Source organism: Furipterus horrens, unplaced genomic scaffold (assembly GCF_987537825.1).
Source record: "Furipterus horrens unplaced genomic scaffold, mFurHor1.1.pri manual_scaffold_2, whole genome shotgun sequence".
Taxonomy (NCBI): Eukaryota; Metazoa; Chordata; class Mammalia; order Chiroptera; family Furipteridae; genus Furipterus; species Furipterus horrens.
In genome coordinates this window covers 105,958,101-105,983,343 of record NW_028327172.1, presented here as the reverse complement: position 1 = coordinate 105,983,343, position 25,243 = coordinate 105,958,101, and the positions used below count along the sequence as shown (strand labels likewise).

Here is a 25,243-nt window from a genome sequence, read left to right as displayed (position 1 = left end):
TTACCGAGCACTTGAAATGTGGCCAGTGTGACTAAGAAACTGAATTTTAGATTTAATTTTAATTAAAAAGCCACATACTGAAGAGCATACCTTTAAATGCTGTTTTTTTCCACTACTGTTAAGAAACCTTACGTACACAAAGGTCCACCTTATTGCACAGTGCTAATATGGGAGATTTCCAGCCTCACAGAATGTTGTACTGGAGTGTTGGTCTAGATACAAAACCATTTGACAGGTGATTGTTGCAGTGATTGGACAGGAATGATGAGAACTTGTACAGTATTGGTGAGATTTAGAACAAGAATTATTAGAATATGACTGATTATTGAAGAACAGGGAGGAAGGGAAAATGACTGTAGGCTGTCTGGAGATATTGGTGGTACCACCCCAAATTGTGGAACCTAACAGTAATTGTGGCAAAACAGTAATTTTCTCCTTGCATATGCCGAGATTAGGAGGCAAGGGGCATCCAGGAAGAGACACAGGCTGCACAGAAAAATGGCTGTGATGCTGGAATATATCAGTTCCTGTAGGTCAGAGACAGAGCTGAGTATCATCAGCATGAAAGTAATAACTGAAGCCATGGAGTTGGTAATACGGAGTATGTGGAAAGTGAGAAGACAGGACTCTACCAGCATTTTAGGTCAGAAGAGTGTAAGAAAACATGCAAAGGAGATGAGAACGACACTAAGAAAAATAAGGCCACAGTCTAGCAGTTCATGAGTTTTGAAAGTAGTCAACAGTTTCAAATGCAATAGATAGGATTTAAGATGAAAATGGGGAAGTTTCCACTGAAATCTGCAACAGGGAAGTCACCTGTGACTTATTACAGCAGTGTGAATGGGAGAAGTACCATTTCAGCCGTGAACAAACTACCAAGATGTTTATGAGAGAAAAATTAAACTGGTCTTATTTAATGCACTGTGTTTTGGGGTTGCCTTTTGTTTTAACAGCCTAATCTGTATTATAACTAATAGATCTTACATGCAAAACCAGCAATTCTAAAAAACAAAACAAAACAAACAGATAAACATATTGAATAGTCAGCAAGACTTTTATGTTAATAAATGCGTTAATTTTATTTTTGAAAATATTTCCAAAAAGGAGTGGAGTGTGAGGTAGGGTCAGCCAAATCCTCTGTTGCTGTTGATGGCTACTTGAAGCGCTTCTTCCACTCTTTCCATTGTAGAATATTTAGGGAGGTAGAGGATACTAAAACATGTTTGCGCTCTCATGGGATCTCTTTCATTCAAATTTTCAGGACAGCAAAATGTTATTTCCATGTTCTTTAAACCTTTTATTTGGATTCTGTCAGTTCCTGTAAGAAATACTAAAAAGCAGAATAAAATTAAGTGATCTTCACAAATCACCAAAATTTATTGAAACAATTTTTATTCTAAACATTGATTGAAGGCCCATGTACAGATTCTGACATTAGATTGCACCGGGGACCATTTAGAACTAAGTCTGACACACTGTCCTTAAGCAGCTTACAGTCTGGCTGGGTGTGCAGAAAAAGATAAAAACAAGACAAAAATAAAAGGGTGTAAGACAGCCAAACAAGGTGTCACAGAACTGTAAATGTGGGGGTCAGAGCAGGGATGACTGGGGAGACTTCTTAGACTTTGGAATAAGCTGGACCTTTTAGGAGGGTAAGGTTTAGAGAGGCATAGGAGGTGGGTGAAGGTTCAAGGCAGGGCAACGAGTTTCAGAGAAAGCCTGGAAGTGACAGTGTAAAAAGAACCACAGGGCCTGGATAATTGAATGATGACACAACTACAGATGAAGAAAAGAAAAAATTTTAAAGCAACAGGCAGGGTTGAAATCACAGGGAAAAAAACCCCTATATTAACATTTATTTTGTGATGTTGTTGTCAACCAGGCACAGAGGACAGTACCCTGGACTAGGAATGGCTCTTATACTAAGTATGACTTGTTGAAAATGGTGCCTAAGACAAACAAAATTTTCTTATTCCATAAAAAAGGACATGAGATCATAGATCTATTCCTTAAGTAACAGTTACCAAGGAATTTCTTCTTTTCCTCCAAAGTCAATTTGTGTAAAGCCTTCCAAAACATAACTATGGTGGGATGCGAATTATCATCATATCCTCGTCCATAACGTGCATTCTACAGAAAAATGCAAAGGAGGAAAATTATTCATGAAACAGAAAAGAAATTTAAATTCAGACTATTTGGCCTTTATAATGTACCTTTTCAAATGTTTCCCAGTCATAATCTGTATTTCCAACAATTACATCCTTTAGTTCTTCAGGATGGAAAAATTCAATAATCTCCTTATCACACACTTTGTAAAATCCTGCTTGAAATTCTTCATAAACTTCCTTTACAGAGAGGTTGAAGATGTAATCGACACACTTAGAAACATAGTCTGCCCTTTAATGAAACAAAAAAATGATTTCAGTTTACTGTGATACACTGGACAAAATGGGAGGAAGGGTGGGAAAGAGGACATGAAAGACAAGAGCTAGAACACTTAACTGAGTGTCATAGACAATATTAAAGTATTTTTCATATATTACCTAATTTAATCTTCACAAAACTCTGAGACAGTCTCATGACATTTTAGTGAAGAAGGAACTGAGACACAGCAAATTCACATAATTGCTCAAGGTTAGAGTTAAGAGAACTGACACAAGTTAGAATAGAACAAGTTTGGGAATCCAAGAAGGTGGAGGAGTAAGTGGAAGCTACACTAACATCCTCCCAGGTCCAGTCTGGAATTACAACTAAATTGTAAAGTTATCATCCTGAATAACCAACTAAACACTAGCTGGAGAAAAGCCTTACAACCAAGGACAGACAGAAGAAACCACTTCACCAGAATGAGACTGGTCCACCAGAGGGAGCCACATGCTGTACATCACTGATAGCTCCAAACAGGCTGACGAGGGCCCGTCACAAGCAGCATCTACAAAGGCCTACATGAGTCTCCGCAGACCTACCTAATACAGAGAAACAAATAAAAGGAGCAGACGAAATGGGAAGAGAAAGAAACACGCCAAATGAAAGAAAAAGAATTCTCCAGAAGAGCTAGATGAAACAGGGGCAAGCAATTTATCAGACAGTTTAGAGTAATAATTATAAGGATACTCAACACCATGAAAAAAGACACAGAAACCATAAAAAAGGAGTAATCAGAAATAAAGAACGCAACATCTGAGATAAATAATACTGGAAGAAATAAACAGTAGGTTGTATGAAACAAGAGGACTGAATCAGTGACTTGGAAAACAAGGTAGAAAAAACCACCCAGGCAGAGCAGCTAAAAGAAAAAAGATTAAAAAAAAGTGAGAGCTTAACATTTTGGACAACATGAAGTGTAACAACAATTACATCATGGGGATATCAGAAGGAGAAGAGAGTGAGCAAGGGATCGAGAACCTATTTGAAGAAATAATGACTGAAAACTTTCCAAATCTGGTGAAGGAAAATGTCACACAAGTCCAGGAAGCTCAGTGAGTCCCAAACAAGTTGGAACCAAGGAGGCCTATATCAAGACACATCATAATCAAAATGACAAAGCCTGAAAACAAGGAGAGAATCGTAAAAGCTATAAGAGAACAACAGGTAGTTACCTACCAGGGGGCACCAATTAAGACTGTCATCTGACTACCCATCAGAAATATTTCAGGCCAGGAGTAGGTGGCATAAAATATTCCAGGCAATGAAAAGCAAGGAACTACAACCAAGGCTACTTCAGCCAGCAAAGCTATCATTTAAAATTGGAAGAGAAATAAGGAGCTTCCCAAAAAGAAAAAGCTAAAGGAGTTTGTTAACACCAAAGTAGTACTCCAACAAATGTTAAAAGGCTTGCTTTAAGAAGAAAACAAGAAAAAACAGAGGAAAACAGTCTAACAATAAATGGCACTAAATACAATCTATCAATAATCACCTTAAATGTAAATGGCTTAAATGCTCCAACCAAGAGACATAGGGTAGCTGAATGGATAAGAAAAGAAGACCCATATATATCTCATCTCAGATCAAAAGATACACACAGACAAAAAGTAAAGGGATAGAAAAAGATATTTCATACAAATGGAAAGAAAAAATAAAAGGGGGTAGCAGTACTTATATCAGACAAAACAGACTTTAAAACCAAAGCTATATTAAGAGACAAAGAACACTACATAATTATAATGGGAACAATCAAACAAGAGGATAAAACCCTAGTAAACATTCATGCACCCAACATAGGAGCACCTACTATGTGAAGCAAATCTTGATGAACATAAAGGGAGAGACTGACAGTAATACACTTATAGTTGGGGACTTTTAACACACCACTGACTTTAATGGATAGATCTTCCGGACAAAAAAATCAACAAGGAGACAGCGGCCTTAAACGACAAACTAGAGCAAATGGATTTAATTGATATCTTCAGAGCATTTCACCCCAGAGCAGCAGAACAGACATTTTAAGTACACATGGATGTTTCCTAGATTAGACCTAATGTTAGGACACAAAACAAGTCTCAATAAATTTAAGACTGAAATCATATCAAAGCATCTATTCTGACCAATGCTATGAAACCAGAAATCAATCACAAGAACACTGAAAACCATGCAAAGACATGGAAGCTAAACATGTTATTAAACAACTAATGAGGAAACAAGAAGATCAAGGAAGTAATCGAAAGAGACCTTGGAAAAAATGAAACCGAGAACACAACAATCCAAATCTGTGGGACACAGGGAAAACAATCCTAAGAGGGAAATTTAGAAATTACAGGCCTATCTCAAAACACAAGAAAAAGCTCAAATAAAAACCTAACTTCATACTTAAAGGAACTTGAAAATGAACAACAAAGTCCAAAGTGAGTAGAAGGAAGAAGATGAGAGCAGAAATAAAGAAAATAAAAGTCTAAAAAACTGATACAAAAATCAATTAATCCAAGAGCTGGTTCTTTGAAAAGATAAACAAGATCGACAAACCTTTAACTGGACTCACCAAGAAAAAAGAGAGGACCCAAATAAATAAAATCAGAAATGAAAAGAGCAGAAATATCAACTGATACCAAAGAAATACAAAGGATTGTAAGAAAATACTACGAACAACTAACTATATGCCAACAAACCATACAACTTGGATGAAATGGATAAATTCCTAGAAACATACGATCTTCTAAAACTATCTCAGGAAGAATCAAGAGAACCTGAATAGACAGATCACACCTACTGAAACTGAAACATTAATAAAAAACTCCCAATAAACAAAAGCCCTGGACAGGATGGCTTCATTGGGGGAGTTTTTCCAAACATTCTGAGAAAAACTAACACCTCTCCTCAAACTATTTCAGGAAATTCAAGAGGAGGAAGGCTCCCAAACTTATTTTACAAAGCCAGCATTATCTTAATTCCAAAACCAGATAAAGACACTACAAAGAAAGAAAATTATAGGCCAATATCCCTCATAAACGTAGATGCTGAAATCCTCAACAAAATATTAGCAAACTGAACACAGCAGTGCATCGAAAGATCATCCACTATGATCAAGTAGGATTTATTCCAGCAATGCGAGGTTGGTACAACATTCACAATCAATAAATGTGATTCACCACATAAACAAAATGAAGGATAAAAACCACAGGATCATATCAATTGATGCAGAAAAAGCATCCGATAAAATCCAGCAGACATTTATGATAAACTCTCGGCAAAGTGGGAATAGAGGGAACATACCTAAACATAATAAAGGCCATATATGACAAACCCACTGCCAGCATCGTACTCAATGGGGAAAAACTTCAAGGGTTCCCTTTAAGATTGGGAATGCGACAGGGATGTCCGCTTTCACCTGTCTTATTCAAATACTAGTACTGGAAATCACAGCCACAGCAATCAGATAAGAAGAAATAAAAAGCAACCAAATTGGAAAGAAAGATGTACTGTCATTATTTGCAGATGACATGACAGAGAACCCCAAAAATTCCACCAGGAAACTACCAGAACTGATAAATGAATTTAGCAAAGTAGCAGGATACAAAATCAGTTGCATTTTTACATGCCAATAATGAACTAACAGAAAGGGAAATTAAGAAAACAATCCCATTCACAATGCTACAAAAATAATAAAATACCTGGGAATGAACCTAACTAAAAATGGAAAAGACCTGTACTCAGAAAATTATAAGACACTGAAGAAAGAAATTGAAGAAGATACAAATAAGTGGAAGCACATACTGTGTTCATGGAAAGGAAGAATTAACATTATTAAAATGTCCATACTACCCAAATCAATCTAAGATTCAATGCAATTCCTATCAAGATTCCAATGACGTATTTCATAGCACTAGAACAAATATTCAAAAATGTATATGGAATGACAAAAGGCCCCGCATAGCAACAAGGGTCCTGAGAAAAAACAAAGTGGAAGGAATCAAGCTACCTAATATCAAACTACTATAAGGCAATAGTAATCGAAACAGCATGGTACTGGCATAAAAATAAGACATGGAGATCAATGGAACAGAATAGGGCCTAGAAATAACACTTTATAGTCAATTAATATTCAACAGAGGAAGCAAGCACATACAACAGGCTAAAGATAGTTTATTTAATAAATGGTATTGGGGAAATTGGACAGATACATGTAGAAAATGAAACCAGACCATGTTGTTACACTACACACAAGAAAAAATTCAAAATGTATCAAAGACTTAAAATGATAAAATGCAAACCATAAAAATCCTAGAAGAAAACATAGGCAGCAAAATCTCAGACACTGCTTGTAGCAGTATTTTATCAGATATATATCCCCAGGCAAGGGAAACAAAAGAAAACAATAAACAAATGGGACTATATGAAACTAAAAAGTTTTTACAAAGCAAAGGAAATCATCAACAAAATAAAAAGACAACCCACAGAATGGGAGAACATATTTGCCAATACATCTGATAAGAGGTTAATATCCAAAATTTATAAAGAATTTACAAAACTCAACACCAAAACCAAACCACCCAATTAAAAAATGGGCAAAGTACCTGAATAGACACTCCTCCAAAGAGGACAGATGGTCAACAGACATAAGAAAACATGCTCAGCATCACTAATCATCAGAGAAATGCAAATTAAAACCATAATGAGATATCATCTCACACCTGTCAGAATGGTTACCATCAATAAATCAACAAACAAGTGCTGGCAAGGATGTGAAGAAAGGGGAATCCTTTTGGACTATTGGTGGGAATGCTGACTGGTGCAGCCACTGTGGAAAGCAGCATAGAGATACGTCAAAAATTAAAAATGGATCTGCCTTTTGACCCAGCAATCCCACCTCTGGGAATATATCTGAAGGAACCCAAAACACTAATTCGAAAGAACATAAACTCTATGTTCTTTGGGGCTTATTAACAGTTGCCAAGACTGGAAGCAGCCCAAGTGTCCATCAGTAGATGAGTAGATAAAACAACTATGGGACATTTACACAACGGAATACTACTTGGCTGTAAAACAGAAGAAATTTACCCTTTGTGACAGTACAGACTGACCTGATGAACGTTATGCTAAGTGAAATAAGCCAGTCAGAGAAAGACAGATACCATATGATTTCACTTATATGTGGAATCTAATGAACAAACTGAACTAACAAGGAAACTGGGAACAGACTCTTAGATGGAGAGCAGGATGGCTGCTGGGAGGGGTGGGATGGGCAGACTGAGCAAAAAGGAAAAAGGACTCATGGACATGGGCAACAGTGTGGTGACTGCTCTCCCTGACACGCTGAGAGGATCCTACTGAAAAAGCGCAGATAGTCCCTAAACCAGAAGAAGTTGCACAGAAAAAAAAGCTATCCTAGAGAAACAAAAACTTATGGACTGGGAGTAAATTCAGCATAAAATAAGTACTAATAAAAGTAAAAAAAAAAAAAAAGTTTGGAGGAATTGAACCTGATCTGCTAATAGTCATGTTGGGGAAATGGGCTAGGGAGGTGGAAGAAATTTCATTTTACACTTTTCTGTATTCTCTGAATTTGTTATAGGGAGTAATGATATTATTTGTGGTTAAAACAAATCAAGAAGGGATTTATACTTCTAGCTATGACAGAATAGCTTATACCAAGTGTTCCCAATGAGAACTAGGAAAAGGCAGATAATATGCAAAAAACACATTTAGCTCCATGCTTCCAAGTCTGAGACAAGACTCAAGACTAAAAGAAAAGGGAAGCTCACTGAGGTGAGCCCAGCATTTTACTTGTTTTCCACTTTGGGGACATTTACCAATTCTTTTAGGGAAAGGGGCAGAGCAAAAAGTAGCTGGAAGAGGCAGAGAACCTTATTATATCCATCAATAATACTATGGATCAATGGGGGGTATATTAATGAAAATATACTATAGAACTGGAGATGTTCTATTTCTTGATCTGTACTCTTATCATTTGTGTACTTTTCTGTACATTACACTTCAATACAAAGACTTTAAAAATAAATTAAAAATTCAAAGTGTTTGGCTTTGGCCAGATTGCTCACTAGGTATCTTTGCCACTCTGACAACTATTATCAGGGGAACATTCTATAATCCCACACTGTATTCCTTTAAATTCCTTAAGGTGTTGGGAAGTGAAGATACCACAGTATCATCTAATAATATTAACAAATACTAAGTGCCTGCTATGGACCAGGTACTAGTGTAGACAAATCGAAGTATTGGACACACACAAGTGAGCAAGAAGGACCCAGTCCCAGCTCATCACTATGGGGGAAACACTGACAAGGAAATAAGCAAGTAAATGCTAAAGGCAGGTCAAGTGTGAAATGCAAAGAAAAAGTAAAGCAGGGTAAGGGCGTAGAGAGAAAAGCTGGTGGTATGATTCTAGACAGGAGGATAAGGAAGGCCTCTATGAGAAAGCCATTTTCTTCCCTACCAGAATATAAATTCCAGAAGATACACACATACACAACACACAGCAACTCTCTACCTCATTAAAAAAATTGGGAATGAAAAATTATAGTAACTACAAGAAATTTTTAGAGCTCAGTGAAATAAATCTAGTGTATAAACAAAACAAATATTTCACTTTTTTTTACCTACTTGTTAGTCTGGTTGACAGTTATGCAACTTCCATTAGGAATTAAGTCTACGTCAGTTTTGTCCCAATGAACCTGTAACCACAAATGAACTCAAGATAGCATCTCCAAAATAATCCTGAACATTCTATCACCGACAAAAATACTTTGAAGCATACCTCTTTTCCTCAATAGGTAACATGTACATTTTTGTCACAAAAATTAGCAGTCAGTGTACAAATAAGAAGTCCCACCTTATGCAGAATGAAAAATAAATTTTAAAAAACTTGAGTTATCTCTTTTAACTAATAATACTAAAAAAATTAATTACAAAATTGCTGTATTTCAGTATTTACTTTATACAGTATACACCTATTATGGAGGATCTGCAAAACTGGCCATAAATCCCTCCCATCCTGGTTTTCATGCCTCTTTGCAATGTGGCTCTACGACGACTCCCATCAAGAGGGAAGTCTGTTTCTTTAGCCCTTGGATCTGGATGTCACCTTGTGGAGTACTCTGGCCAGTGGAATCTGACTGAAGCAAAAACATGAAAAGAAGCTTGTGTGTTGGGGCTTGTCATCCCTTCATACCCTGAGGCGATCCTGTGAAGAAGCCTCAGCTGGCCTGCTGGATGATAGCAGACAGAGTAGAGACAAGCTGTTCCAGCTGAAACCTCATAAACCAACCAGCCTGCCGACAACCAGGTATGTGGGTAAGGCCACTGTAGACCATCCAGCTCAGCCAAGTTAGCCCAGTCCAGAAATGTACAGAATTGTGCTTGTTGTTTTCAGCTACTAAGTTTAGGTGTTGTCTGTTACACAGTAAAACCTAACTGATACACCCAGCTCATGACAAATGAAGGAAAAAAACTAGCACTACTAACTTAATTTTGTTTTTCATTAAAGGGTGCCATGTTTATGTAAGGATGTGAAGGGTCAATCAGGATTAAATTTGATCTGTAACCTGGTTTTTATTGTTACTCACATTAAAATGGGTATAAAATGCTTCTTCAAAGTCAGCACGTTCATCATCCAGAAGTGTTTGCAAACTCCTAAAGAACAAAAAAAAAAAAAATCTTTAAGTCAATAATCATGATCACTAGATATATCTTGTAAAGTAAATGTCAAGTGCATGACTATTCTGAAAGTAGGAGGCAGGTACAGCTCACAGCACGCTCTTCTCCCTGTGCTGATTTCCATTCTCCTCCTACCACCCTAACTTTCTTTACCTAGTGATTGTAGGTTTCTATTTAGAAAAAAATTGATGATATATTTACTAACACTGAAACTCATTCCAATTGGTGTTACATTTATTTAAGCTCTGGGACTTTACTTACAGAACAAATACTAGATCTTGTTTTAAATACCAGGTATTACTTAAGAAATCTATGGAGTGGACAGGTCAAAGGACTTTCTCTCATCTGCTGTCCAATATTATCAAGCCTAAGACAAACCTGAAATTTGACTACCTTGGCATCTGTGAAAACAGATGTTATATGAATATGAGAGCAGCCAATCTTTTTATATTTTCATACTCTGTCATCCTATGGTACTTTATAAATAAAATTAAAGTAATATGTCTTATATAATTTACTCCTTTACTTCTTTATTCATTCAACAAACATTCATAAAGTACTAAATATGGCCCAAGAGATGTAGAGTTGAGACCAATTCTTTTCCTGTCAGTAAGCCCTGAGACCAGTATAGAGGATATGCTGAGGAAGGTGTCACCCCTAGTACTGTGAGATAAGTGCAGAAGGAGTATGTAAATGGTACAGGTATCACTTGGAAGAATTTGATTTTGATTAACTGTTTCTGAAGGGCAGCATGTCATGAGGAAGGCCTCACTCTGGGAGATGGTGGAAACAAAGCTGACTCTTTTCCCTACTGGATTTTTTATTACAGTATTGTTGTGAAGTAAATAGACAATCTTCTATTTGTGTTTTTTGAGGGGGTGGTGACAATGAGGGAGAGTAATGGGAACTCAGCTGACAAAACTGGATTCATCATTATCCTCTCATTACATGCCCTGCATGGCTTATTTATGGGTATGCTTATGAAGAACACCTGTGAACCTGCCTCTCAAAACAAGAAAGCATTGCTAGTACCTTATACCTACCTATAAGAGACCCTCTCTATCCCATTTTTCTTTGGCCCCCAAAATGTGTTACAGATAGCTACCAGTTTTGACAAGTGTCTTTTCTCTTTCATTAAGGTATCTCTTGATGAACAGAGAACTTCTTGAATCTCATTGCAGTTAAATTTACCAATCTTTCCTTTACCATTGGTATTTTTTATGTCTTACTTAAGAAATCCAAAAGTAAGAAAGATATTTTGTCCATACGTCCATCACTTTTACTTTTAATATTTAAGTCCTTCATCCACATGGAGTTGATTTTTGTATATGACATAAGGTATCTGCTCTCATTTTCCCCCAGATGCCTTAATTGAATGGTACTCCTATTCCCAATGATCTAACATACTACTGCTAACAAAGTTCCATGTGTGCATGTTTCAGTTTCTGAGCTTTCTCTTCTGTTCCACTGGAAAACCTGCATTAATACCATCCTGTCCTAATTAATGCAGCTTTCTAGTAATTCTTGATATCTGGTAGGCCAAGTCCCCCATCCTTATTCACCTTATGAATTATTCCTGGCTATCCTTGGTCCTTTGTTCATCCATATGAATTTTATTATCAGCTTGTCAAGTTTTATAGTAAGCCTGCTAGGATTAAAACTGGAGTTTTACTGAATGTAGAGATTAGTGCTTCTCAAAGCATTGCCCAGACCTACAATTTCTGGGAATCCCCAAGGACTTTACAGGGAATCCATTAGGTCAAAACTATTTTCACAATAATACTAAGATGTTACACATTTGTCTCTGTCACATTCTGTCACGAATATAGAACAATTTCCCAGAGGCTCTATTATACCTAATATTTGTGTATTCCTGGATTCAAAATATTTATCACTTTTAATTTCTAATATTGTAAACAGTGGCAAATGTAACCAACATAAATAAAAGCTCTTTGGGGTGCTCAATAATTTTTGCGTCTGGAGACCTAAAAGTGTGAGAAACAATGATACGAATGTAATATTTACATTTATATGTTTATGTATATTAAGTTATTAAGCCTACTAAGTCTTCTTAGGCCCAAGCATTACTTAGGTCATTTTCAATGTTTTCAGTTAAAAATGTCTTTCCTCCTTTCCAAATCTTTTGCTTTCGGTATTTTTTTCCTCTTCTTATTAGTATGATTAATGGTTGGACTCTGGAGCCAGACTGACTGCCTGTGTTCAAATCATGGTGTGTCACTTTGAGATGGGGGCAAGTGACCTAACCTGTGTGTTAGTTTCTACATCTGTAAAATGGGGATACTACTAATAATGGGGTCATACTACTGTTCTCATTTTTTAAAAAAATCTCCACAGTCTACTGCATAAATATACTAAAAAAAAAATAGTTCCCTACAAACTATATAATTCAATGCATATTAGTATTCATAAATCCTTGCATGGTTGTATATTTCTGGATGAAATGTCCAGAGGCAGAATTGCTGGGTCAAAGCAGCAACCACATTTTTGATTCTGATAAGCAGTGCCACATTGTTCTCTGAAAAAGCGGTTACCAATCTGCACATCCACTAACAATACCTGAAATCAGAGTTAACCCTTTCCCAAATCCTTGCTGCACCACAGAGCATCAGTATTTCCAACCACTGTCATTCTGAAGTATATATTTGCCTCTCATTTTAATCTGCATCCCATGACCACTAGTGAGATTCGTCAGGTTTTTATTTATGTATTATTTCTATTGCTTCTCTTGTGAGTTGCCTTATTGTATACTTTGTCAATTTTTCCTGTGAATGTGTAGAAACACTTTATGCAGCAGGGATAGTAACCCTTTTATCATGTTACCAACATTTTTTTTGCAAGGTGGTAGGTTGTCTTTTAACTTAAATATAAGTTTTAATTTTAAAGGTGGTAATATGAAACAACATTTAAAATATACATCATTATAACCTGTGCTCTGTCCATGACCGTTTCTAAACAAATAAAGCTCAAAGATTAATGTAAGCACTGAGGACTAATTATAGAAAAAATAGTATTTTCTTAATTCTAGAAAGTTAAATGATTAATCCAAGGGGGTATGCTTAAATATTTAGCTAAATATATGTTAGGTGGGATTCTGAAAAAGAAACTATGTTTACTTACCTTCCCAAAACAGGACTGAGTTCTTTCAAGTCTTCCAATGATGGTGTTTGGTCCAAAAGTTTCTTAAACAGAGCCAGTGGGAAAGGGATGTTGGCAACATTGTAGTTAAACAGAGAAAGTCCACACAGAATCCCGAAGTAAAAATATCTCTTCTTCTCAAATTTAGGCTAAAAAGAGAAAAAAACAACATATGAATTTTTACCAGTACAATGGCATATTTATATTAGGTAAACCAGCCTTTTCCTCCTCTTTCAGACAATCTAATCACAAATTAAAACCACGAAGCTTGAGATAAGAATATTCAGGGTTTATATTCAATCATTAAGCCAATCTAAATCCCAGTCAGTCTGGTCACTAAAAGCATTGACAGAATGGAGGCTGAGGGAATAGGAGAGACGTTGTTCCGGGGAGAAGAACTGCACCAACAGTAAATAAGACCTAGAGATCTAACGCACAGTCATGGATATAAATGACAATACTGAATTAGAACAAATCAAATGTGCTATGAGACTAGATCTTAATTTTTCCAACCACTAAAAAGAAATTAAGTGATGTGACAGAGGTCTTAATTATCACTTCAATGGCAACCATATTATAATACATAAATATCAAACCAACATATACAACATCAGTTTACACTATAATATATGACATTTATTTCCATAAAAAATAAAGCATGAATAGGAATAGAAGCACATTAGGCTCAGTAATCCTTATAAATTAAAATTTTCACCATTTCCTTTCACAGCCTTTGTCTTCAAATTTATCAGGAAAAATCAGAACTATAAAAAGAATGAGTACCTGAAAAGGGGTTCATATTATCCATGTATTCTATAAATGGTCAAAGACATACATTGCTTAATTTATCCTGTGTGGACATGAAAGACCAGGGAACGTGGACTCCATTTTAGAAAAAATAATCACCTTTTTAGAATTATATTTATCTCCACAATTTTATCATTAATTACTCTCCTAATATAAAACAGTGTAGACAACCTATTTTTCTTTGGTATATGACATACCTTTTCTGTCAGGAAATAGCATAAGCAAAGAAAAGGTGACTTACTGTCACAGGAAACCACATGTAGGAAGCCTCTTTAGGATACATGAACATCCCATATTCTGGCTGAGTCATCTCTTCAAACAGACAGTGGAAAAACTCTGCCCGGACTCCTCCAAAGTCATGCCCAATTTCTCCACTAAATGAAACCTGAGGGAACAGAGCAAATTATGCATTACTTTCAGGACTGTGTACTGCTATGTATTAAGTCTCATTTAATAGTGAGAGCTAACATTATCATGGGCCCAAGTATTTGGCAGGAGCTATGGTAAGCATCATACTCATATTATCATATTTAATATTCTATTAGTTCTATGAGGCATCAAGGACTTAATAACTTTCCTAAGATTCTACAACTGCTAAACGGTGCAACCTAGGTTTAATTCTATGTCTGTGAAACCTCAGAGCCTGAAGTCTTTGACACTAAATTGACCTCAACTGACATCATTGTTATAAGGTATGCTAAGTATAATAAAAATGAACATAAAAAAATCACAAATACTACATTTTAAGAAAACCAAAAAGCCAGAGCACACATAATGTACTTAGGGGCTTGTCTGTTTACTCCTTAAGACGATGGCACCGATTCCTTCCCAAATGATTCTATCATAAGCCATCTTTCCTTCTTCTACTATTCACTACATTCCTTGCCTTTCCTTCTTGGAACCCTTCACTGCTGTTTACAAATGTGTTAAGTTCTCCCTTATCCTTAAAAAAAAAAAAAAAAAAAAAGAAAGAAAGAAAAAAGAAAAAAAAACCCTCAACACCACTGTTTCAAAACTGACACTACCGGCTCCTTCTACTCTAGGTGGCCAAACTTCAGAGAATATTGTCACCAACTTCCAAAACCATTTCTCTACTTAAATGCTTTTCTCCAACAGGACCAAGAACCAGGAATCACCAATTCCAAGGATTTTTTTCTGATGTCTCATCTCTTTGATTTTGCTAATTCATTTTACACTTCTGACCACCTCCCCTTTCTTCAAACTCTTTTCTTCCTTGCTTTCTCTTATGAAGCACTATTTAGGTTTCTATTTTTCTCTTCTTTTTCCTGCTCCTTTAATACCAGAAATTCCTTTCTCTCTTATCTTTTCCCATATCCTAATTTTTCTCTTTAAAAGTTCAGTTATTACTTGCAGGCATGTAACCTTCATAACCACTCATCTTCTCTCCTGATTAACACACGTTCATTTCCAAAAGACCTACTCAACATTTTCATATGGATATTCCACCAAAAAGCTCCTTTTATTTGTTTATTTGGATGAATGCCTCTTCCATTTTACAGAGGTGCAAGTTTCAAACCTCTGTAAAATATGTAAAATATTTATAAGGCCAGGTGTTAAGCCTGCCCCTCCCTATGGGCAAGTTCCTTAATCTCACAAAGCTTTAGTTTTCCCACAAGATTATCAGACAGATTAAAAAACACATGGAAAGTGCCTTACACAGTTTGGAAAACTAAAGCAGCTGAGTAGACTGGTTGGAATCACACAAGTTTGTTAGATTTTAAAAATAATTTGTGTGTAAAAATATACGGAAATTCTAACTCTAATTGCAAACTCCATAGCGATATACTTTTAAAATAGTATTTGAGCTTTAGTCAAGTCAATCTTTCTTTAATCCGAGTAGGGTAAATGATAAACTAGTCTCCCATCAAAAATACTCTAAAAAATATTAGACAAATCTTTGTCTTAAGTGGAAGGTCTAGGAACTGATATTTGGGCCCAAATCGTGGCTGATACTTATCAGTTGTATTACCCTTGGATAAGTTACCTAATAGTTTTGTGCCTTAGTTTCCCCATCTGTAACATGAACGACTAACAGAAACTTCCAGAGAGTTGTAGAAACAGTTATACACAAAAAAGGGTAAAGCATTTACAAGTTTCTGGCACAAGAAAAACATCTGCTAGATCTACCGGTCATTATTATTAGTAGTATTCTATGTCAAATATACACAAGAATGTAAGTTATATGGTTACTAAACCAAAGATCATTTATAAATCTTCAGAACATGATAATGTCTACAATTATACTCTCAAAAACTATGTAGTCAATAAGCAGAAAGTTTCCTCACCCACAGAGGAATCGGTCCTGTGTCTGAGCAGAAACAGTCAGTTCTCCTTGGTGTCAACCTCATCTCACTGGAACCCTTAAAAGGTGACTAGCCAGGCTAGGTCAGGCCTGGGAGAGACTGGACCTATCAGGGTTAGTCCTGGACTTTCTACCTGACCAGATTTTTTTGGGGGGGGATCGGGGCATACAGACCATTTCTCCTACTGCTCCTTAGCCTGAGCGTACTGATGAAGTGCCTACACCTATCACCTGAAACTCCACAGGTAACTGGGGAATTAGGGGAACTCTAAAACAGATCATCTCTGCAGCAAAGGGAGATAATTCCCCCTCTGTAAAACTCGTTGTTGCATTATTTTGTATTTTCCTTCTCTCGGCATCAAATTATTGAATATTATACTTTACCGCTAACTCCCTCCTCAGATCTTCATTCTCAGATTGATTTAGTTGGTCCAAAACATCCTCAATCAAGTGACTCCTTCTGACTACTAAATTAAAGGTGGGCTGCAGAGTTAAACTGGACTCTCCGTCTTCCACAGTTGCAGGACACCGACTATAAGCTCTCATTTTTTTCTCCTAGGAAAACAGAAATGTTTCACTTCATTTCACCATTTGCTCTAAGTAAAAATTTATAAAGTGGAATAAACTGGCTCAATTTACTATGAGTGCATGTCACAACATTTGCAAAAAGAGCTTTATATACAACACTGGAGATAAGATATACACTCAGTATTTACCCTTAGGGAGCAGGAGCAACACGGAACCTAAGAAATGGGAGACAACCTGTGTGAGCAGGAAAGTGGCCAATGGTGGGCTCCACTGGACCACTTTATCCTATAAACACAATTAATAATTCAGTTAACAAAGCTAGTATAATCAACAGACTAAGGGACCGATTAGTAAACACTGAAACAACATTCTCATTCAAAAGAGAAGTTCAGAAGCTTAGAAAAAAAGCAGTCTGCAAGAAAAGTTCAGGTATGAGACTTCTCTCAAGATAACCTATTCTAGGAGGAAAACACAGACAAAAGATTTTAGGTGACAGATAATGTAAGAAGTTAAGGGAGTCCTGGCTGATGTGGCTCAGTGGACTGAGCACTGGCCTTTGAACCAAAAGGTCGCCAGTTTGATTACTAGTCAGGGCACATGCCTGGATTGTGGGCCAGATTCCCTATTTGGGGGCGTATGAGAGGCAACTGATCTATGTATCTCAGACATTGATGTTTCTCTCCCTCTCTCTAAAAATAAATAAATAAAATCTTTAAAAAAATAAAAGTTAAGGGGAGAGAGAAAGACTAAGACAGACATGGACAACAGAAACAAAGAGATTGTCTACCTGAAACCAAATGGCAATTTGGGATGTAAAGTATACTGTATACGTATGTTGTTAAAGTTACGTAGATTTAAGAGTGTAGAATATGTTTAAGAACATAAGTAGCGTTTATAAAAGTGTGGAAAAGGTTAACAAGGGAGTGGGAAAGGTTAGTAAGGGACTGGGAACGGTTTAAAAGTGTGTGGGAAGAGTTTATAAAGCCTTAAAATATATATAAATACTAAAATAAATGTTAAGGTTCCTACTTCGCGGATTTTCACCTATCGTGGGGATGGGGGGGTCTAGAACGTAATACCCGCGATAAGTGAGGGAATATTGTACTTATCATTTGATTTTGTTAATGAAGACAAAGAAATTGGCATACATACCTGCATTTTTAAATAAGAGTCTGCATACAGTAGTTTTATTTTTGACAGAACATTAAAGATAAATGGAAAATGACTGAATATGACAGGATACTGGAGGTCTACTGGAGTGTCCTAAAAATGGAAATGAGAACAGTTCTTATAACTGAAAGGACAGAGAGATCTTACGTCTTACCTCATAGCCTTAAACCCCTGATGGTTTAAGGTCTCAGTACTTATGGCCAAGGCAGTTCAAATTGCTGGTCAGTACATAAAACTCTAAGAAAACATTTTACATGTACCAATGAAAGGTATCTAGACCTAGTATTTTCACTGCTCATTTAACAACTAATTGTAAACTCTGGACACTTTCCCAAAGAGTTTGTTCTACTGCAAACCACACTTCTGAAATGTAAATTAGTTTCGATGTATTTGGTGAATAGGGGAATGAAATAACGTGAATAGCTAGTTAGCGCATACATTTCTGCCAAGCAAGGGATGATGTGTTAGGAGATTAAAGCTTCAGAGAAAAGGAAAAAAACAAAAGCAAAAAAAGCCTTAAATGAGGCAGCAAGAGCCCTTCGGCTGACTTTTAAGAAAATGTAAAAGGAGGGCTTACACACAGGGTACCTTCCCCTGTACTCCGGGGCTCCTGGTGAGGCACCCTGCCTTCTACGCCCAACTTAAGCAGAGTTCCACTTGCATCTGTGTTATCTTAGTACCACCAGGCCTCTAATTAGAGCGTGGATAGATTTCTACCCTTTTGTTTTTGTGCATTTTCATACTTGCATGGCACTTTCTGCAAGATGCTTGTCTGGTAGATCCAAGCTACCTGCCAAGGTAGCAACTGCTTTTCTTTAGTGCTCTGGCTACATAACTGCATTGGTTTTCAGGGGTCTGAATTGCTTTTCCCACAAGCTCTGTTATTTCTACTGGGCAATTTTGCAGAGTACAAAGATTTCTGGAAACTCATGTATTGTAGAAAGTTATAGCACAAATGCCTATATTAACTTATTGATGACCAAATTCCCCCTTTAAACATGCCATACTTACTAAGCTCCTTTTCCAACAGGACCTTCTACACGCATCTTCATAAAAATCAAGGCACTGCGTGAGTTCACTTACTTGGAAAATATTTTCAGGCACTTGACATTTAGTCTGGTTGACCTTCAACAAAATATAACTTATGAGAAAGTTTTATATATAAAGACAATTTTGCTTAATGGCTATTAGAATATCAGGATAAATGCAAATTAAACACTCCTAATGACCAGAATAAAGTTCTACCTAATTCCTCCACGATCAAACCCCACATTTTTAAGAACATAAGTTACTTCACATTTAATAGTAGAAATTGATAACTAGGATAAACTTCTAGTTACTTTTATTATTTTTAAAATTATTTTATTGATTATGCTATTACAGTAGTCCTGATACCCACCCCAACTCCCTCAGGCAATCCCCACACCAATGTTCATGTCCATGGGTCATGTGTATTAGTTCTTCAGCTTTTCTGTTTCCTATGCTGTACTTTATATCCCCATGGCTATTCTGTAACTACCTATTTGTACTTCTTAATCCCCTCACTTTTTCACCCATTCTCCCTCACCCCCCTCCCATCTGGCAACCATCAAAAGCTCTGTATCCATGATCCTGTCTCTGTTTTTCTTGTTTGCTTAGTTTCTTAGATTCAATTGTTGATAGGTATGTACTTATTGCCATTTTATTGTTCATAGTTTTGATGATCTTCTTTTTCTTAAATAAGTCCTTTTAACATTTCATATAATAAGGACTTGGTGATGAACTCCTTCAGCTTTATCTTGTCTGGGAAGCCCTTTATCTGCTCTTCCATTCTAAATGATAGCTTTGTCAGATAAAGTAATCTTGGTTGTAGGTCCTTGCTTTTCATCACTTTGATTACTTGCAAGCCCCTTCTTGCCTGCAGTTTCCTTTGAGAAATCAGCTGACAGTCTTATGGAGATGCCCAGTAGGTAACTAACCACTTTTCTGTTGCTGCTTTTAAGATCCTCTCCTTATCTTTAACCACTGGAGTGGGCCTTTTTGCATCCATCTTGTTTGGGCCTCCCTCTGCTTCCCGGACTTGCATGTCTATTTCCTTCACCTAAAAATTAGGGAAATTTCCTTTCATTATGTTTTCAAACAGATTTCCAATTTCTTACTCTTTCTCTTCTTCTGGCATCCCTATGATGCAAATGTTGGAACTCTTGAAGTTGTCCCACAGGTTGTTTATACACTACCTTCATTCTTTTGGATATTTTTTTCTTTTTCTTGTTCTGATTGGTTGTTTTTTGCTTCCTTATGTTCAAAATCACTGATGTGATTCTCGGCTTCATCCACTCTACTGTTGTTTCCCTGTAAATTTTTCTTTACTTCAATTAGTGTATCCTTAGTTTCTGACTGGATCATTTTTATGCCGTTGAGGTCCTCACTAAGTTCCTTGAGCATCCTTACAACCAGTGTTTTGAACTCTGCATCTGATAGATTGCTTATCTTCATTTCGTTTTGCTCTTTTTCTGGAGTTTTATTCTGTTCTTTCATTTGGGCCATGTTTCTTTGTCTTCTCATTTTGGCAGCCTCCCTGTGTTTGTTTCTATATATTAGGAAGAGCTGTTTTGACTCTGTGTCTTGGTAGTATGACCTAATGTAGGATGTGTCCTATAGGGTCCAGTGGCATAGTCTCCCCTATCACCCAAGCTGGGGACGCGAGGTGCGCCCTCTGTATGGGCTGAGTACATCCTCCTCTTGTGGTCGAGCCTTGGTTGCTTTTGGCAGATCAATAGGAGGGGTTTACCCAGCCCAGTCAGCTGCAAAGACTGGCTGTGACCACCTACCACCAACCTCTGCTCTCTGTGGAGCATCAGCTGTGCAGGCACAGGGTGGTGGTGCTCCAATGTAGCTGTCCACTGGTTGCTCCGGCCCTGGGGTTGCTGGGTGGTGCACGCCAAGGTCAGCCCTAACCTGTGTTTTTCCTAGGGCCACCCAGCCTGAGCTATAAAGCAATCTGAGATGGTGGCTACTTGTTCTGGGCTTGGAGATTCCCAGGGGAAGCCAAGCTGTGAATCTAGGCTTGCTGCTGGTAGTGCAGGGCCTGGAGCTCACTGAGGCCAGCTGTTGCTTGTTCAAAAGAATTTTGTAAGTTGTGAAGCATGAGCCAAGACCAGCCATTTATATGGAAAAGCAGCTTGAGTGGACCCATAGGTTGGGTGGAGCACAGCTTCTGGGGATCTCCAAGGCAGGCAAACAGTGTTAGCCAGGTTGATAGTCCTAGATATGGCATCAGCTTGCTGGCTCTGTGTGGGGAGGGTTAGAAAAAGGACAATGGCCTCTGCTCGCCTTGATGTCAGACACTTTAGTTTCTCCCTGTATGCCACTGGTGCCTTTGAAACTCCTACCCTGGTGCTGGAGTCCAGAGGGAGTGAGTCTAAGTAGGTGAGTCCGTGTGTGGATTCTTTAAGAGGAACTGCTTGGGGCTCCAGCAGTTTCTTCCACTGACTCAATTCCAGCTGGTTTTTGTAGCCAGAAGTTGTGGGGACTTATCTTCCTGGCACTGGACCCCTAGGCTGAAGGGCCTGGTGTGGGGCTGGGACTCCTCGCTCCCAAAATATCCCTCCTGAATTTTTATCCAACACATATGGATGAGGGACCAGCCCGTTCCGCATCAGCACCCTCCTACCAGTGTGGTTGGATTTGGTTTCTTTAATTCTGTAGTTGTCAGACTCCCACTGAACCCGATTTCTGATGGTTCTGAGTGATGGTTGTTCTATATTTTAGCTGTAATTTTGATGTGGTTGTGTGAAGAGGTGAGCCATGTCTGCCTATGCTGCCATCTTGACCGGAATTCCTCCTAGGTAATTTAAATCAAAGAAAAGTTTTAAAGAACTAAGTCCAAAAAAATACAGTGCAATATAAATCCAAAGTACTCTTGGGCCCAATACTGCATGTCATGTTCTTCAGAGCTCAGCAATATACCATTTACAGATGTTTCTTCTGGCAAGGCTCATACAGAACATTTCCTCCTAAATTTTGGGAGAATTTTCAGCCTTTCATTCCAAGGTAACTAGGGTTATTATGAAATACATACAAACACCGTGGCACAGTGCAAATCATCAGTTAGTGAAGACACTGAGGACACTAGATACTTTAGTGTCATTAGTTGACCTGGATGGGCACAGTCCTGGCCTCAGTGATTAACAGAGGAGGTCTTCTAAAAGCCCCTTCTTGGCTGTGTAAGCTAAGACCATTCATCTGGAATAGTCTTATAGACTCTGGTCCACACCCCAAATGATCCAGGCTTCCTAATACCACCACCCGAGGCATGGTAAAGCTGTTTCCCCTGGGACTATGCTCCTCTGGACCCTACTGATCTCAGCCTTACACTGTCAACAGCCTCATGACTTTACAGAAAATGCAAAAGAATTAGGTAAATTATTAGACATGATGTGAAAATTCAGCAAATTACTGGCAATAAATCCAATATTCAAAAATCAATGCATTCCTACAAACCAGTAACAGAATTTTTAATATACCATTTACAAATCCTAAATGTATCAAATACTTGAAATATATTTACTAAGTATAGCCAAGATTTTCATAGTAAAATAACAAAACTTTACTGAAAGACTTTAAAGACAATCTAATAAGTGAAAGAAATAGACATCATGAAGATTCACAGTAGTAAAGATGTCAACTCTCCCCAAATTGAAATACAAATTCAATGCAACTCCAGTCAAATTCCCAGTAAGATATTTTTGTGTGTGTGTGGAATCAGAGAAGCCAATTTTAAAATTTGTATAGAAGAACCAAGTGCCAAAAGTAGCAAAGATAAACTTTAAGAACAAGGTGAGGGTACTCCTCTTACTAGACATAAATGATATAGAGCTATATAAAATGACCAACAATACAAACGAGAGCCCAGAAATGAATTCTACACGTAGAAACTTGTTTTATGACAGAGTTTGCACTGCCTATCAGTAGAAGGACATAATATTTCAATAAGTAATTTTTTTGTATGAAAAATAATAAAAATAAATTTAAAATTTATTTCCAATTGGACTGAACACCAAAATGTGAAAGGCAAAGCTAAAGTCAATACCTGGGCAAGACTGGTCTCTGTTCTGGGTCCATGATTTAAAGGCCCTTGCTCTGGCATTCCTCTAGCCAACCACTTTGCCACAAGGGCAGGAAGCGGTGTCCAGGGCCAAGGAGACATGTCTTTGGCAGCCCACACCTCCCCTTGTAGACTGAGCTCCAGCTACCCAGGAATTGTGAAGTCCCTGCTCAGATGCCAAGCCAGCTTCCAGGACCTGCATGGGTCTCTGCCCCTGCTTGGTCCCTAAAGAGTAGACTGTCGTGGTGCTAATCTCATATCACCCAGGGACAAAGTAACTCCTTGTTTATCCCAGGTTGGCTTTTGGTTTGTGCCCATGCCTGGTTCATGCCTTGGAGACATGGATTAGTGGAAAAAAAAAAAAAAAAAAGAGTAGACTGTCACAGGTGAGCATATCCCTGGATTCCAGGGCTGGCTAAGAAGCAGCTGTTGTGGAAGGTAGAAGTGGAACACAGACATATGGACTAAGGTGTCCACCTACGGGCATGTGGGACAAAACCAAAGTAAGAAAAGAAGGCAGAGGACTTGGAGAGGGAAATACAATTAAAATCATAACTTGGTATCATTTCACGCTGAAAATATTTTCCAAATTTTAAAGTCAGACATGGAACAAGAATTCCCATGAATAGGATTTAAATTAGTCTAAGCACTTTGGAAGACGGTGTGTAACTACCAATAAAGAACACATGCTTATCCTACAACCTATCAATACCAGAATTAGGTATGGAAACTAACCAACTCTTGATACATGAACACCAAGAGATATGTATAAAAATGTTTACAGCAGCATGTTTTCTCATAAAGAACCCCTCCCTCTGAAAAGAATTGCAAAGAGCATATATATCCATCAGTACTGGAATGGGTAATTACGGTAGATTCAAACAATGGACTACGATGTAGAAATGAAAATGAATGAACTATAGCCAGTGAATTCTTCTGAATGAATCTGTAAAATAAATGTGTAAGCAGCATGCATTCCATTTGTATGAATTTCAAAACCAGTAAAATTAAACAGCATAATAGTCATAAAACAATAAAGAAGAGTGAGGGAATGATTAACCCAAAATCCAGGATCATGGCTATCTCCAGGAGGTGAAGGGATACAAACTAAGAAAAAAAAAAACCACTGGCATTTCTAAACTACTGGAAACACTTTCTTCTTCAACATCGGGAGTAGTTATACTGATGTCTGTTTTATTACTTTTCTTCAAACTGTTCATAGATACTAGATATATACTCCTTTAAATACACGACATAATTCACACAAAAAAACAAACAAAAAAATAGCAATATAAACTTCATGTTTCAAGAGTCTGCTTCAGTCAGGCCAGGTGAAAACCAAGGGAATTTTTATTACAAAGTAAGGATAAACAGGTTTCTAAAAGAATGAACCCTTACCCTGTGCAACTTTTTCAACACTTCCAGGAGAACTCTGACATGACGGTTACCCTCAGCACTTCCAGCCCAATGCTGCAGTTGAGCAGTGAGGGTTCTTTTAAACATCTGCACCAGTTTAATGAAATCGGATTCTTGCAGAGATGCCCAATATTCCACTGAGGGATACAAAGGTAAATAAATGTTGGCATGTAAAGGTAAAAAGTTGTCCAAAACTGACAGAATATCTTCTATATATTATAGTTACAAAAACACATTTGTAATAAATTTCTCAATAAATATGATTGCAATTAAGTTTAGAATGTCCTAAAATAAAATTTCTAGAACCACAATCTTAATAATGTGAAAAAACAGACATTAAATTAGTCACATTTTTATCCAGATGAAAAAGCATACTATATTAAAAACTAAATTAAGAACTATTCCTATTGCACAGCTCTTCTTTTCATGCTCCCAGCATGAGTGTTTAACTCTTAGTAAAATAAGCCAGGCGGTGAAAGACAAATAGCGTATGGTCTCACCTAATACAGGAACCGAATGAACAAAAACAAATGAGCAAAACAGACCCAAAGGCATGGAAACAAGGGTCAGACTGACAGTGACACTGACAGTGACAGGGGAGGGGGTATGGAGAGAAGGAGGGAAAGAAGGGGAAGGGGTCTAGTCAAGGA

At 37.4% G+C, this 25,243-nt stretch overlaps 1 protein-coding gene and 1 non-coding gene across 3 annotated transcripts in view; one reads left to right on the top strand and one right to left on the bottom strand.

Annotated features, from left to right (window-relative positions):
• Nucleotides 1-1,059: 1,059 nt before the first annotated feature.
• Nucleotides 1,060-25,243, bottom strand: part of HERC5 (HECT and RLD domain containing E3 ubiquitin protein ligase 5) — a 42,864-nt gene continuing 18,680 nt past the window's right edge. The window contains exons 13-23 of one of the 2 annotated variants that reach the window (XM_090266292.1): nt 24,576-24,730; nt 19,103-19,216; nt 18,074-18,184; nt 16,778-16,948; nt 14,312-14,455; nt 13,246-13,412; nt 10,017-10,083; nt 9,055-9,125; nt 2,214-2,397; nt 2,025-2,130; nt 1,060-1,330 (exon numbers count right to left, since the gene is read on the bottom strand). In XM_090266292.1, the coding sequence (XP_090122418.1) occupies nt 1,125-1,330; nt 2,025-2,130; nt 2,214-2,397; nt 9,055-9,125; nt 10,017-10,083; nt 13,246-13,412; nt 14,312-14,455; nt 16,778-16,948; nt 18,074-18,184; nt 19,103-19,216; nt 24,576-24,730 (1,496 nt within the window). In that variant the 3' untranslated portion in view covers nt 1,060-1,124. The remainder of the gene's footprint in view (nt 1,331-2,024; nt 2,131-2,213; nt 2,398-9,054; nt 9,126-10,016; nt 10,084-13,245; nt 13,413-14,311; nt 14,456-16,777; nt 16,949-18,073; nt 18,185-19,102; nt 19,217-24,575; nt 24,731-25,243) is intronic. The other variant, XM_090266293.1, reaches the window with a different exon arrangement.
• LOC150019252 (small nucleolar RNA SNORA48) lies at nt 23,387-23,521 on the top strand. The gene has a single exon (XR_016509566.1). It is a non-coding gene; the product is annotated as a small nucleolar RNA SNORA48 (small nucleolar RNA).